Below are 13,796 nucleotides of genomic sequence, written 5' to 3' on the forward strand. Positions count from 1 at the left end.
CTTACACCAGACTGAGCGCTACACACCGCGCGACCAACTCGACCTTGCCGCAAAATCCATAGCCAAAATGAGTGATGCGGCGCGAGGGTGCCCTCTATTGGTAGTGACTCTCCCTACAGAAAGGTTCTAGCCTATGCGTTTTTATGTCATTTTGGTAAGTAAGATACTCATTAATAGGCTATTTTATTCCATACATAATGAATGTGTGGTGGTGGCAGGATACAGAAACTTTTCCACCCACCTTATGTCAAGATTTTGCCCATAATCCCCAGTTTTGTCAATTTACTGTATCTCAAAATGTGCACGCTCGTTTTGGTGCAGGGCTGGCAATCGCTCGATAACCACCATCAGCGCCATGATTGTTTTATGCGCACGGTCATGAGGAAGAACAAGAGTTTGGACAACCTTTCATCTGACAACTTTTTGTCGGACAACTCAACGGTCTGACAACTCAACAACGGTTCACACAACTCGACCAGTCAGACAACTTGACAGGTGGTACGGTCTCCCAACCGTAGGACAAGTGGACTTCTGATCAGACTGAGCATGCAGGTCATGCTGGTTGATGTGATTAACCCGTCGAGCTCACTGAAACGTCAGTGACAGTTTGTCAAGCCGTCGAGTTGTCTGACCGAATAAAATTGTCTGACGGAGAAGTTGTTGAAATTCATCGAGTGCTGGTTCGGTTTGATGGACTTGCCTAACCTTTCATGTCGCTATGTAAAGGATGTTGTTTCATGGTTTTACTTTGCATTGCTTGTGCTGATTAGAGTTCCGCTGCGGTGGCGCTGTGAGAAAACTATGCAAAGACTACTCGTCGTGCTTGCACATCTACAAACATCATGGCTGGACTATTGAGCAAAATGTTTCCTAAAATTACATGAAAATGAGTGAGCCCATTTAGTTGAGTGCCTCCATGACTGGGGGAAATAGACAGGTAGATTTTAAAGAGTCTGGTAGATTTCACTGTAAGATTTGTAATTCCCTGCAACTTCTTCTAAAGCACTAATTTTGTGATTTTGTCAACCACTTTTTGGTCGACTGAGAGAAGTGATTCTGTATTTATCCAAATCCATGTCAAGACACTTTTCCCTGAAGTCTGTGCTTTTCCAAAAATATGCCATCTAATTTTGTAAGCCTACCTATGGTTTGTCATAATTCTCTGATCTTCAACCATCAGGAAAATGGAGGGTGACAGATATCAATATGTAGCTACATGTGTATATTGACAGTGCATTCAACAAATAAACCATGGTATAATATTTGTTTTACAATACTTCACACTTTTCCTTGAATCAGGAAAGCTCAACATGTTACATTGCCACATCTTTTCATGTAGCACGTTAATTAATATCCATGTAAGCTTCTGTGCCAATGGCAAACTCGCTCATGTTTAAACATTTTACCATGTCTCTTTTGCTGGTTTCAACATAACCACATTATTTCCTCTTTAGCAACTAGAATGAATCAACTGTTAGGAGTTGCTGAATAGTGCACTAAAGCAGAGAAATGTGGTCACTGAAACTACAATTTGTGGTTAGGCCCTCGGCATTCTGGATTACTGTTGAATGGATATGAAAAGCACTAGTTCATCTGGTTCACATGAAACACCACACAATGTAATAATGCACTCTTGTTTCTGAAGCATGCCGACTATTTTAGCATTGTATGACACTGCTCTAGATTTGCAAAGGTTGTGGGTTTGAATCCCACCCGAGTAATATATAATGCCTGTGATATTTTTTCACAGATTTTGGGAAATTACCTAGTATACAGAGTGCTTACAGTACACACATTGGTGTATATGGGTATTCAAACCAAAATGAATATTTTTAGCATACATGAAGTTTTACTTGAACAGGCCTGGAATTACACGCATGACACTGAGGGCATGGCCTCCGTTGGCCCTGGTCTTGGCCTTGGTGCCCCTTTAAAAGTTTCCGATTGACTTCAAGATTTTCCACTGAAAGTGGCCTTTGCAAAATGAAAATGGCCTTGCTCTTTCAAAGGTGAAATTCCAGGCCTGGTTTAAAAATGTGTTTATTTATAAAGTGATTGATTGCATCGTCGATTTGTTGGTATTTTTCAGTTGGAGAATGGACAGACATTGTTTGACTACAGCGTTGGGCGGAATGATATCATTCAGATCATGATCAAAGCAGAGTATATTCCCGAAGAGCCTAAAGCAGATAGTGGTTTTGTATCAGAGACCAGTGACTCCGAGCATTCTACGTGTACTTCAGGGGGCAGTGAAGTAGTCTTGGAATCGGATGATCAACCATCTACAAGTAAAGAAGGACTAGCTGAAGGAACATACAAGGTGTGCATTAAGCTATACAATCTATCAGGAATGTGATTTGTCTGTTTTTTTAAACAATCCATTTTTTGTTTGTCCTAAAAAAAAAAAGGATTTATTTATTTTTTTTCACTGATCAAATCTAAAAGAAATGGAGATATAACCATAGGGCTTTTAAAATCAAAGATTGTTACTAATTGGGCTTCATGCGCGTAAGTTTTTGAGCTCGCATTCTTTGGCACTTTGCGCTCAGAGTTCAGGCTTTTTCTTAACAGCCTATTACACCCCTGTTGCTTAATTGAGTGGTCTGCCTCGGCACTGAAAATATTGCAAGGGTTTTTGTACCTTTGAAGGATTCAAATCCCACTAAACCAATTCTTACCTAGAGCTATAAATAACCAGAGTTATGTGGATGGGTTTGAACATTACAGCGCAGGGGTAAACTTGTGTGTGTGGTCATACAGGTGGTCCATTTCTTTCTTTACTTGTTGGGTGGGGTTAAAGGTCATTGACATTGAGGAGAGCTGTTTGTAACCACCAACCACATAAGGCAAAGTGAAAAGAATATCAATTGATCATCGTGGTTTTCCACGAAGAGGATGAGGGCCTTTTTGTTTTTTATTTAGGGGCCAAAGAGCATTTTAACTTAAACTGGCCACAATTCTTCAGTTTAAAAGTCAACACCTGCTTTATGTGGTTAATAGTTCTTAAAAGATAAGTTAAAACTTAATAGGATTAAAAAAAAAAAAAAAATGATGCAGCCTCAAAAAAGGATGAGGGAGTGGACGATCAACTGGTGTTTGTTTTAATTTGGCCTAATGTATAGTGCTTACTATAGACAGGGCTTGCCAAGATAAAACTTCTTCATAGAGTGGCATTGTTTCATTTACACTGAACTTTGTAAACCGTGATTGACAGTTAAGATGTTTATCAATTGATAAATAACTTGATTGAATTTAACTGACCTACCTACAGGATTTGATATTGTTTGCTCTTTCTAGGTGCTGTCTTGTAAAAGGTTTAAATGGCATTAGCAGTGTGTGTTTCATAAAGTAAAACTACTAAAACATCTAGGGTCGATTTAACAAAAAGTAAGGACTAGTCCTAACTTACGACTAGTCCTAGGTGATATACAAATTGCATGAATAGTCCTAAGTTCGGACGAGTAACTCGTCCTAACTAGAGATAAGACTAGTCCCAACTTTTTGTGAAATCCACCCCGGGGGGGGGGGGGGGGGGGGGTTTCAGCCCTGATACTTCGGCTTTTAAGGGGCACGGCAGTTTTGCCTTGACTTTTTGTAAAAATTTAGGGCACCAAGGCAATTTTCAAAAATTTGGAAGGGCATCACGGCAATCATAAAAAGTTGCGAAGGGCACGACGGCAGTTTGAAAAAAAACCTCCGAGTTGCCTGTAAAAAATAGTTCTTCCAATTTTTCCATTTTCTAATCTAACTAACTGTTACCCAATGAAAAAAGAAAGCATTCATCCAATTCAACAAAATAAAGAACAACTACTTACAATACACAATAAATAATTTTTGTTCATACGTAATCCTTCTATTGGTCATGCACGTTGTGTTGTTTTTCGTAGAGACGCTAAAATTCCCACGTAACTGCTCCATTTTGACACAATGTTGACAGAATAAATGCATGCGGTGCGCGACGCCTATGCTGTACATGATGGTACATCACATGTACCAAGCATGGGGAAAACCACTATCCCAGCATGCAAAGACACGTCGAGTCTTTTTCTCAAGGCGTTTAGCGTTGGTTCGCGTAATTTTACCACTAGAGGGCGTTTAATCTCACGCTATCGCTCTGTTCCGAAACGCCCTCTAGCATTCGATGTTTCGAGTATTTTTTTTGTCGCACGCAAAGAACTACGACTAACGGGCCTGAAATCTGCTGTTGTGCCTTACGTGCGTGAAATTGGGGTATATTTCGTTGCGTGAAATTTACACAGACATCGGGACTTTTGGGCTTATTTTCGAACTTTGACAACGTTGAATATAATTTGTTTTCGGGAGGAAGGGCACGGCGGCAATGATGAGAAAAGGGCACGGCAATCATTGCCGTGAAAAATTGTTTTTTTGAAGGGCATTGCGGCAATCGGTAGGGGCAACGACGGCAATTGCCGTCGCGAAGTATCAGGGCTGGGGTTTCATATTTTGTTTTTGGCTGGGGGAGGGGGTTAACTTTTTTGTCTGTGGTTATGTCTGGGTAATAATTATGATGATTTTTTTTCTATCGCACACATTCCTGCGGTTGCTCAGCGGCGTGGGATTTAAAGTTACAATGTTTAACACTCCAACAGTCAGTAGATGATTTTTTGGCTGAAGTGCTCCCTTCTGTTACTCCATTCCTTCATGTTCTAGTTAATAATGTGCATTTCACTGCAAATTATAACATTGTTATTTATTTTATGCCTCACCTGATGGGAAGTGAAGCAAATTCCTTAGCTCACAGGTTTGCATTTGTAGACACATTCCATGTGCTGGTTCAACCACAAAATTCAATGTGGCCTCAGTTTCAACCAGAAAATGCATCTTTTCTGACCGCCGTATAACCCAAATGTTTTGCAAGGTTGCAATATTCTGCATTTTAAAGCGCATTCATGTTAGCCATGTAAAGATCCTAAACTGACTTTATGGCATGGTAATGACATAAAGCCAGTGGACACTATTGGTAATTACTCAAAACAATTATCAGCATAAAACCTCACTTGGTAACGAGTAATGGGGAGAGGTTGATAGTATAAAACATTGTGAGAAACAGCTCCCTCTGAAGTGACGTAGTTTTTCGAGAAAGAAGTAATTTTCCATGAATTTGATTTCGAGACCCCAAGTTTGCCTCCATGCCCCCTGGTCATTGCCTGGGTGCCATTGAAATGGTCCTGTAGAAGTTTACAATTTGCCTAAGGAGAAAATGCCTTGGTGCCCTTGCCATTTTAAAAATGAAAAATACAGGCCTGTTAGCTGACAATGCTTTTGGGGACAATCAAAAGGGCGCACTGTTGTGATTGACTGTATTGTCAATCCGCTAATTTGGCTTATTGTTGATTATATCAAAAAAAGAAAGACGGTTCTCTACAGAACAAACTTTACCTTGCAAGTAGATACACACATGGTGTTACGCAAACCAAATATATATTGATACCTCACCATGCAATACCTCAAATCATGTATCAAATAAACTCCAAAAGTAAAATCACAGGGAAACCAGAATAACACAACCCAGGCCTGCCCATTACACCCAGGCTATGTAGGCCGTTGCCCCTGGTTTTGGCCTTGGTGCCCCTATAAAATTTTCCCAATTGGTTAATTGTGATTTTCCAATGGAATTGCCCTTTGTAATTTAATGAAAATGGCCTTGACCTTTCAAAGATACATTCCAAGCCTGACAATGTATTAAATGTATTATGTGTTGCTACAATCATGTGTAGCCTAGGTTTTGAGCTTATCTTCGACTACTGCAATATAAGTTGTACATATTTCTTCATGTGTCATACAGATTGGTGACTTGCTTGATGCGTTGGACTTGAGCATAGGAGCGTGGTTTGAAGCTAGTGTCGTAGATCTATCTAAAGCGTCCGAAGAAGAAAACACTGAACTGAAGCACACAGATACAGCGACTGATGTCAACGACGCCAAACTCGTAGATGCCAACCACAACATCAAAGATGAAAACGACAACCCCAAGATGGATAATGGCCTGGCTTTGAAAGTAAACAGTATCATGAAGGAACAAAATGTATGTATGAATGGAGTCGCCGTGGAAACTACAGAGGATACAAAAGGAACCAATTCATCAGAGGACATCAAAACTGAAGCACCCACAAAACTGCAGACTTGTGACGATGGCTTTGTATACCACGTCAAGTTCGAAGGGTAGGTAAACCAAGACAATAATTCATCACAGACACACAGAAAAGGTTGCCACCTGTTTTAGCCATGGGTGCAGTGTATTAATACACCAATCTGAAGTGTTGGGCGCTGTGCACAATCGCTGCGGTGTCGTCAGTGCCAGAAAGTCATGTTCCTTTTCACTCTCTATGGAAATTAGATGTTTTCCTCAACACAATTTCCTTGACAGGACATCATGATATACCAATGAAGATCACTAACCACAAATATTTGCAACTAAACATAAACCGAATCATCCTGAAAATGGTACTTGTCTTAGGTGAGTTTATGGGTCATAGACGCAAAAACCGCATTAGTCGCTAGTTTAATCCACTGCCGTTGCAATTCTAGAGCAGTGTCAAATACCAACTAGACAACCGAGATCGCCCAGTAGCTAGAGACTGTTTGAATCCTATGTTTTATAATGATACAATTGCAAGTGTTAACTGTTCAGACATGTTGTTTGTATATAACAGGTATGTCCTCTGTTTAGCCTGTTAAACTCCACTGCAGGAGGAAAGCCTCTTCACCGACTCTCTTCAACAATTCTCAATTTCACTCTATCCTGCGCTGTCTATTGCCAAGCAATGCCCCATATGTAATTAGTTCATCTCTCCATCTTCTGTTTTGTCGCCCTCTTTCTCTTGTCCAGTTTCTTGGAGTTTCTTGCCACCTGCTGTCATGCCTCCTTGCTAGGTGGCCTGCCCATCTCCACTTTTTTTATTTAATCGTCTTAATAATATCCTGCACTCTTGATGTCTTTCTTAGGTCCTCATTCGCTACCCTGTCCTTCTTTGTTACTCTTATCATAGGGTGTGTTCGATTAGCTTCCTCGGGTCGACCCCGGTATGTTCCAATAGCTTTGACGTCATTCCAGGGGCTCACCCCAGTAAGCCCCAAGTGCCCTGCTTGTGGAATGGGTCACTTGGGGCTGGCCCGAGGTACATGACGTCACTGCGAGTGAACGTTCGATTAGCTCTTGTCAGGGGCTCACCCGAATGTGCACCGGGGGATCGACACGGGGAGGTTAATCCAAAGCACCCAACTTCCTTTCCATTGCTCTCTCTGTCACCCTTGATTTTTTTCTCAAGCCATTTGGTGGTTGTCCTTGTCTCAGCACCGTACGATAGGACAGGTATGATGCACTGATCAAACACCTGCCTTTTCATGTATATAAGATGGATGTGGTCTCAAAAGATGTAGCTGAGTGTGCCAAACTTAACCCATCCTAACTGGATTCTTCTCTTTATTTTCTCTCCTGTTTGGTTGTTTCAGGTATGAAGACCAAGGTATACTGAAACTACCAGATAAATACTTAAGGCCTCGTGCACGTACGATGATTGACTATGATGACGTTAGAGTCAACGATGTGGTGATGGTCAACTACAATCCTGATGAACCAAAGGAAAGAGGTTTCTGGTATGATGTACAAGTCACTGCTAAGGTACAGTATTAATGAAAAGGAAATTAAAGAGTGGGACGAAGTTTTAAAGACACTGGACACCTTTGGTAATTGTCAAAGACCAGTCTTCTCACTAACTTACTTCTCAATTGGTGTAACTCACCATATGCACAAAATAACAAACCTGGGGAAATTTAAGCTCAATTAGTTGTAGAAGTTGCGAGATAACAATTGAAGAAAAAACACCCAAAGCTGTGTACTTTCAGATGCTTGATTTCGGGACCTCAAATTTTAATTCTGATGTCTTGCAATCAAATTCAAATATTTTAGTGGAAAATTACTTATTTCTCAAAAAGTACATTACTTCAGAGGGAGCCGTTTCTCACAATGTTTTATGCTATCAACAGCTCTCCATTGCTTGTTACCAAGTAAGTTTGTATGTTTACAATTATTATTATTAATTACCAAGTGCCTTTAAACATTTGTTTAAAACTGGCAGGGTTGTGGCCTTGTGATAAAGGATCATGCTGCTTTATCACACAACCATGACCCTGATGATGAGGGATGGCATTCCATTCTTCATTAAGGAACCTGGTTAGGTCAGCCACAGTTGATGTGTTGGTGGTTCTGGGCACGGACAGCGGGGCCAAGCTGGTCCCACAGATGTTCCATGGGATTCACACAACCATGAACAAAATGTTCAAGACCGATTCACCACACCTTTGTTCCCATTTCTAAATGCCCTGAAAGTGATAATGAGAAAATAGAATTAGCTGTTGCAAACAACTTACCAACCAAAAGGATTGATGGTATAAGTGCAAAAAATAGTAATGGACGACGTTTCGACACTAGCAGAGTCTTGTTTGAAATGGTTAGCCTTTGAAAAAGACTCTGCTAGGGTCGAAATGTCAGGCCATTAACTATTTTTTGGTAATAATGTTGGAAAATCTGTAATAGCAACACGCTGCCGATCAAACCATAAACAATGGGGCAAACTCCTTCTCTTTTTGATAAGTGCACTGGCTTCTTTTACGTGCGCTACACAACACACAGGAACAACGGCTTAACGTCCCATCCGAAGGATGAAGCATCATGGTTAAGTGTCCTGCTTAAAGGGTATATGTACTTTTTCCTAACAAAAAACACAATGTCCACAGATATACATTAAACTTACACAGTTTGAAGATAATGATAGTAGAAAGCTTCCATTGAAATTTTACTTACTGAGGTGCTGTAGTTTTTGAGAAATGAGTAAAAGTAATAATTTTCGTCTCAGTTTTAGCATGTAAAAACGTGTTAACCAGTTATGCTATGGTTTTGGTATAATATCATAACTGGTTAAGGGTTTTTACATGCTAAAATAGTTTTGGTCTCATGAGACCAAAACTATTTTGTGACTTGTTTTACTCATTTCTCAAAAACTACACAACCTTAGTTAGTAATATTTGAAGGGAAGCTTTCCACTACCATTATCTTCAAACCCTGTAAGTTTAATGTAAATCTGTGGATATTTTGAAAAAGTACCCGAATCCTTTAAGGAAATGAGCATTTTACAAGTTATTATCACAAACTTTGAGCTCTACGGTGGACTACCAAGAGTTAGCACCAAGATTAGGACAAGAAGGCTGAGATTAGCAGGTCACTGCCTCGGACATAATGTTAATAACAGGTATTTAGAACGCTCCTCATTGTAAACCATATCAAAGCATTTACACAAATTAATACTACTAAATAAACATCTAAATGAGCAGGCTGGTGCTATGGGCCCCTACTTGGGGAGACAGTTCCCATGGCAGACCACAATCCACCTATGTGAACACCTTGTGCCGGGACTCTGGCCTGAGGCGGGAAGAGCTGCGTACAGCAGTGGAAGACAATATGTTTGGAGGGCCACCATCCGATGTTTGGAGGGCCGCAATTTGATGCTGCACATCAGCTGAATGAATTAATTGAACAAGTTTTTTTTCCATTTTTTTTTCACAGAAATCAACCAGGACATACAAAGAAATGATTGGTAATGTCAGACTTGGAATCGATGCAAATGTATTGAAGGATTGCCGTATTCGACTAACAGATGAAATATTCAAGATTGAGAAACAAGGAGAAGTGACCTGTGACCCAGACCTTCTCAATGGAGAAAACGAACCTTTCAAAAGTAAGCTATTTTTGTTTTAAGTTGACTGGTGAGCTAATTCTCTTAGTGGCTAATCGATAGCACCAACATGAAACTCCCAGTTGGTTCATTGTTGTTAAACATTCATACATGGCTAAGTTCTTGCAAATCGTATCCCTAAACATGCGAAGCAAGCTATGATTTGCTTCTCAAACTTGGCAAAAAATACAATAAAAACTCTGCACCACAACTACTAATACCCCTCTCCTAATATTTATGCATGACGTCACCATTCTAAACAAAAATGAATCGATTATGGACTCTGACATACTTACAGGGAAGGTACACGTTTGGTAATTACTCAAAACAAAATTAACTTAAAAACTGACTTGGTAAAGAGCATTGGAGAGCTGTTGATAGTATAAAACATTGAGGGAAACGACTCCCTCTGAAGTAATGTAGTTTTTGAGAAAGAGTTAATTTCTCACTAAAATAATAAAATACTTCAAGCTAGAAGTCTTGTATTCCTATCTGAAGGCACACAAATGTGTCCAACAAGGGTGTTTTTCCTTTCATCATTTTCTCGCAACTTCGATGACCGATTGAGGCCAAATGTTCACAGGCTTGTTATTTTATGCACATGATGGGATACACCAAGTGAGAAGACTGGTCTTTGACAATTACCAAACGTGTACCTTCCCTTTAAAGCCATTGGACACTTTCTGAACCGAACAAAAATTAAAAGCTCACAGATTTACAAATAACTTACAGGGTTTACAGAAGGTAATGGTGAAAGAGTTCCCTTGAAATATTATCCATGAAATGCTTTACTTTTTGAGAATATCGAGAAAAACATGTCATGACTTGGCAAAACGTGCAGAAACAAGGGTGGGTTTTCCCACTATTTTCTCTTGACTCCAATGACCGATTGAGCCTAAATTTTCACAGGTTTGTTATTTTATGTATAAATTGTGATACACGAAGTTTGGGCCTTTGCAGCCCTGATACTTCACGACGGCAATTGCCAACTGCCTTGCCCCTTTCTAGCCGTAGTATCAGGGCTGCCTTTGGACAATACTGTTAATCGATGTTGTGCGATTGCTTTAAGCAGCATGCAGCATCAGAGTCCAGCTTTCTCCAGAAGATGATCAGAGTATGCTTATCAAAACGTCGAGTTGAAACCAACGGTTCTTTTCAGAACCACCCCAACTCATTTAGAGGTTATGATTGCATGGTGTTCACTCAAACCTTTACTATAGAAATAAATCTAGCAATTATAGATAGTTCCCACTAAATCTCACACTTTTAAGTCGGCCATTTTACAGGCAGCATCAACATGTTTGTCCGTGGCTGGTTAGATTTATTATGGTCAAAAGCAAAAACCCAATTTACCAACAAAGGTTGTTGATAGGGATTCACTATCTATAGGACCATCTGATTTACCTGACCATGTATTCAGCTGTGCATTGCAACCATTTTGATTGATTTTTGTTTGTCCAACCAGGGTCTAATAAGGCTGAATGTGCACACTGTAAAGACAACCCAAAGCGTAAGTGTAAGCAGTGTGCATGTCATAAATGTGGCGGTAAAGACGACCCAGATAGACAGCTCATGTGTGATGAATGTGATATGGCATATCATTTAGCATGCCTAGACCCACCATTGGAAGAAATACCTGATGTAGAAGAGTGGTAAGTACATCTAAAAATCGTTTGATATCCTCTGGGATCCCGAATTGAATACCACATAAACTGCTCACAAAAAGTAAGGAAACTTTTCAATCCAGTATATTTGTCATTATTTAATACTCTCTTTGTATATGGTATATATCATTGCAAAGCTGAACTGTTTCTCTTAAAAATGATACCACACTTGCAATGATTACATGTTGCTGGACTTGACCACATTAATGAGAATGAGACAATGTCACAAATCAAATGTGCCAAAATTAGCAATTTTGTGTTACTGTGTGAACAATCAAATTGACACTGTAATTAAAACACTTTATTGAGACAATAAGTTTGGTATAGAGCAAGACAACTTACTGATCTTAATACACTTTAAAGTTCAGTAGCGAGTGGATGATCCGAAGGCGTTGATGACAGCCTGGCACCTTCTTCGCCATGCTGCACACAAGTCTTGTAATGCGCTGATGATGAGGGATGGCATTCCATTCTTCAATAAGGAACCTGGTTAGGTCAGCCACAGTTGATGTGTTGGTGGTTCTGGGCACGGACAGCGGGGCCAAGCTGGTCCCACAGATGTTCCATGGGATTCAGGTCTGGACTGTTAGCGGGCCAATCAATCCGGTGCACCCCAACAGTTTTCAGGTAGTCAGTCACCAGTCGGGCTCGATGGGGGCGAGCGTTGTCATCTTGAAAGATGGCATTTGGTCCAAGAGTTTGCAAGTACGGGACTGCATTCGGCTGTAGAATATCGTCTTGCAAATACCAATCAAGGTGTTTTTCATGAGATGGGGTTTAATTGTGTCCGATGAGCTCACTGGTGCAAATCATTGTGTAAATCAATAATGGTTCTGAAAAGCTTGATCGGTTTGAATAATGAGCATTACCTAATGACCATTCACAGACAATGGTAATTTTGGCACATTTGATTTGTGACTTTGCCTCATTGTTATGCATGTAGCCAGATTCAGCAACATGTAATCATTGCTAATGTGATATCATTTTAAAGAGGAACAGTTCAGCTGTGCATTGATATATACCATATACAGAGAGAGTATTAAATAATAACAAATATACTGGATTGAAAAAAGTTTCATTACTTTTTATGAGCAGTTTATGTGGATTGGGTTTTCAATCCCTACTTGACTGTAGGTTTTCCCTGGACGAGTTCTCTGGGATTTTCCTCCCACATTTTTCCTCCAAAAACTGAAATTTCTTCAATATATTCTCTTCTTGTTTGGCTCTATTAAGAGTGTTTAGAATATATATCCAGATCTGTACAACCCATCGGTACGACCTCTTCGTACTACCCATCTAGGACAACCCACCAGGTCCCAATTTTATGGCTCTGCTTACTGTATCAAAGAATCAGCGCTATTGGAAGCAGGGAATTCTGTGCTTACGCGGTTAGCAGGGAATTTTGGCTTCTGGGCTTGTATATCCCACGTTACTAGGCATCCTACGCTCGCGCAGAAATTCAGCGCTTGCACGTAAGCGGAGAATGGTGATCATAAATGTAGATTTCTGCGGTAAGCAGAGCCGTGACATTGGGCCCTGTACGATAAATCAATTATGGTTGACCATTAATTTAGGTTTTTACCCATACACCGATGTGTCTTAACATCTATTACACAAATTATGTTGAATCTCTTCCATGAACCATAATATCAACAACTGTGACTTGAACCCACGCTCCGACAAACATTATAGCTTGAGCTTGTTTTTTATTTTATTTATTTAATTCTTGTATGCAGTCGCCAGACACACAAGGCCTGAAGGCCACTTCAAGTTGTGGGCTACAATTATTTTTTGTCCAGGAGCTGTTGCCACCTACTCCTAGGGCTGAAACGGGGTTACCCCTTTTACAGTCCATACATAAGTAGGCTTGGGTATCATCAATTCGAAGCCTGGCCGGTAGAGCAGAAAGCACTACCTCCCTAACGCTAGGCCACTCCCCCCATGAATCTCCCTAATGAGGTACCAGATAGTAAATAGTGTGTGCTTTGTATGTTTGTTGTTTTCAGGTATTGTCCGTTATGTAAAAATGATGCATCTCAAGTCGTGATGGCTGGACAGAAACTCAAACATAGCAAGAAGAAAGCCAAAATGGCGTCCTCTATCAACGGAAGCACAAGAGATTGGGGAAAGGTCAGTATTATTCAAAGTTGCTCAGTAACACAAGATGTTAGGAACAATAATAACCAGTTTTTGTATAGCGCTTTTTACACCCAAAGGGCCTCTCAAAGCGCTTCCAAGATTATTGCTCCTGGTCACTGGGCCTTGATTCATTCCTTAAGCCATCTCAGCTCCCTGGGGAGTATACAGCCTGTGCGACAAATATGCGCTACTTGGCTGATCACAAGAACCCCTCTCTGCCCTCACAGGTACCCATTTACCC

At 40.4% G+C, this 13,796-nt stretch overlaps 1 protein-coding gene across 1 annotated transcript in view; it reads left to right on the top strand.

Moving 5' to 3' along the window:
* LOC117297543 (E3 ubiquitin-protein ligase UHRF1-like) overlaps positions 1 to 13,796 on the top strand; it is a 33,776-nt gene that overhangs the window by 2,477 nt on the left and 17,503 nt on the right. Inside the window, exons 2-7 of the mRNA XM_033780638.1 lie at positions 2,090 to 2,320; positions 5,807 to 6,183; positions 7,474 to 7,642; positions 9,584 to 9,755; positions 11,218 to 11,404; positions 13,423 to 13,546. Coding sequence (XP_033636529.1) covers positions 2,090 to 2,320; positions 5,807 to 6,183; positions 7,474 to 7,642; positions 9,584 to 9,755; positions 11,218 to 11,404; positions 13,423 to 13,546 — 1,260 coding nt within the window. The remainder of the gene's footprint in view (positions 1 to 2,089; positions 2,321 to 5,806; positions 6,184 to 7,473; positions 7,643 to 9,583; positions 9,756 to 11,217; positions 11,405 to 13,422; positions 13,547 to 13,796) is intronic.

Source organism: Asterias rubens, chromosome 12 (genome assembly GCF_902459465.1).
Source record: "Asterias rubens chromosome 12, eAstRub1.3, whole genome shotgun sequence".
NCBI classification, from domain to species: Eukaryota; Metazoa; Echinodermata; class Asteroidea; order Forcipulatida; family Asteriidae; genus Asterias; species Asterias rubens.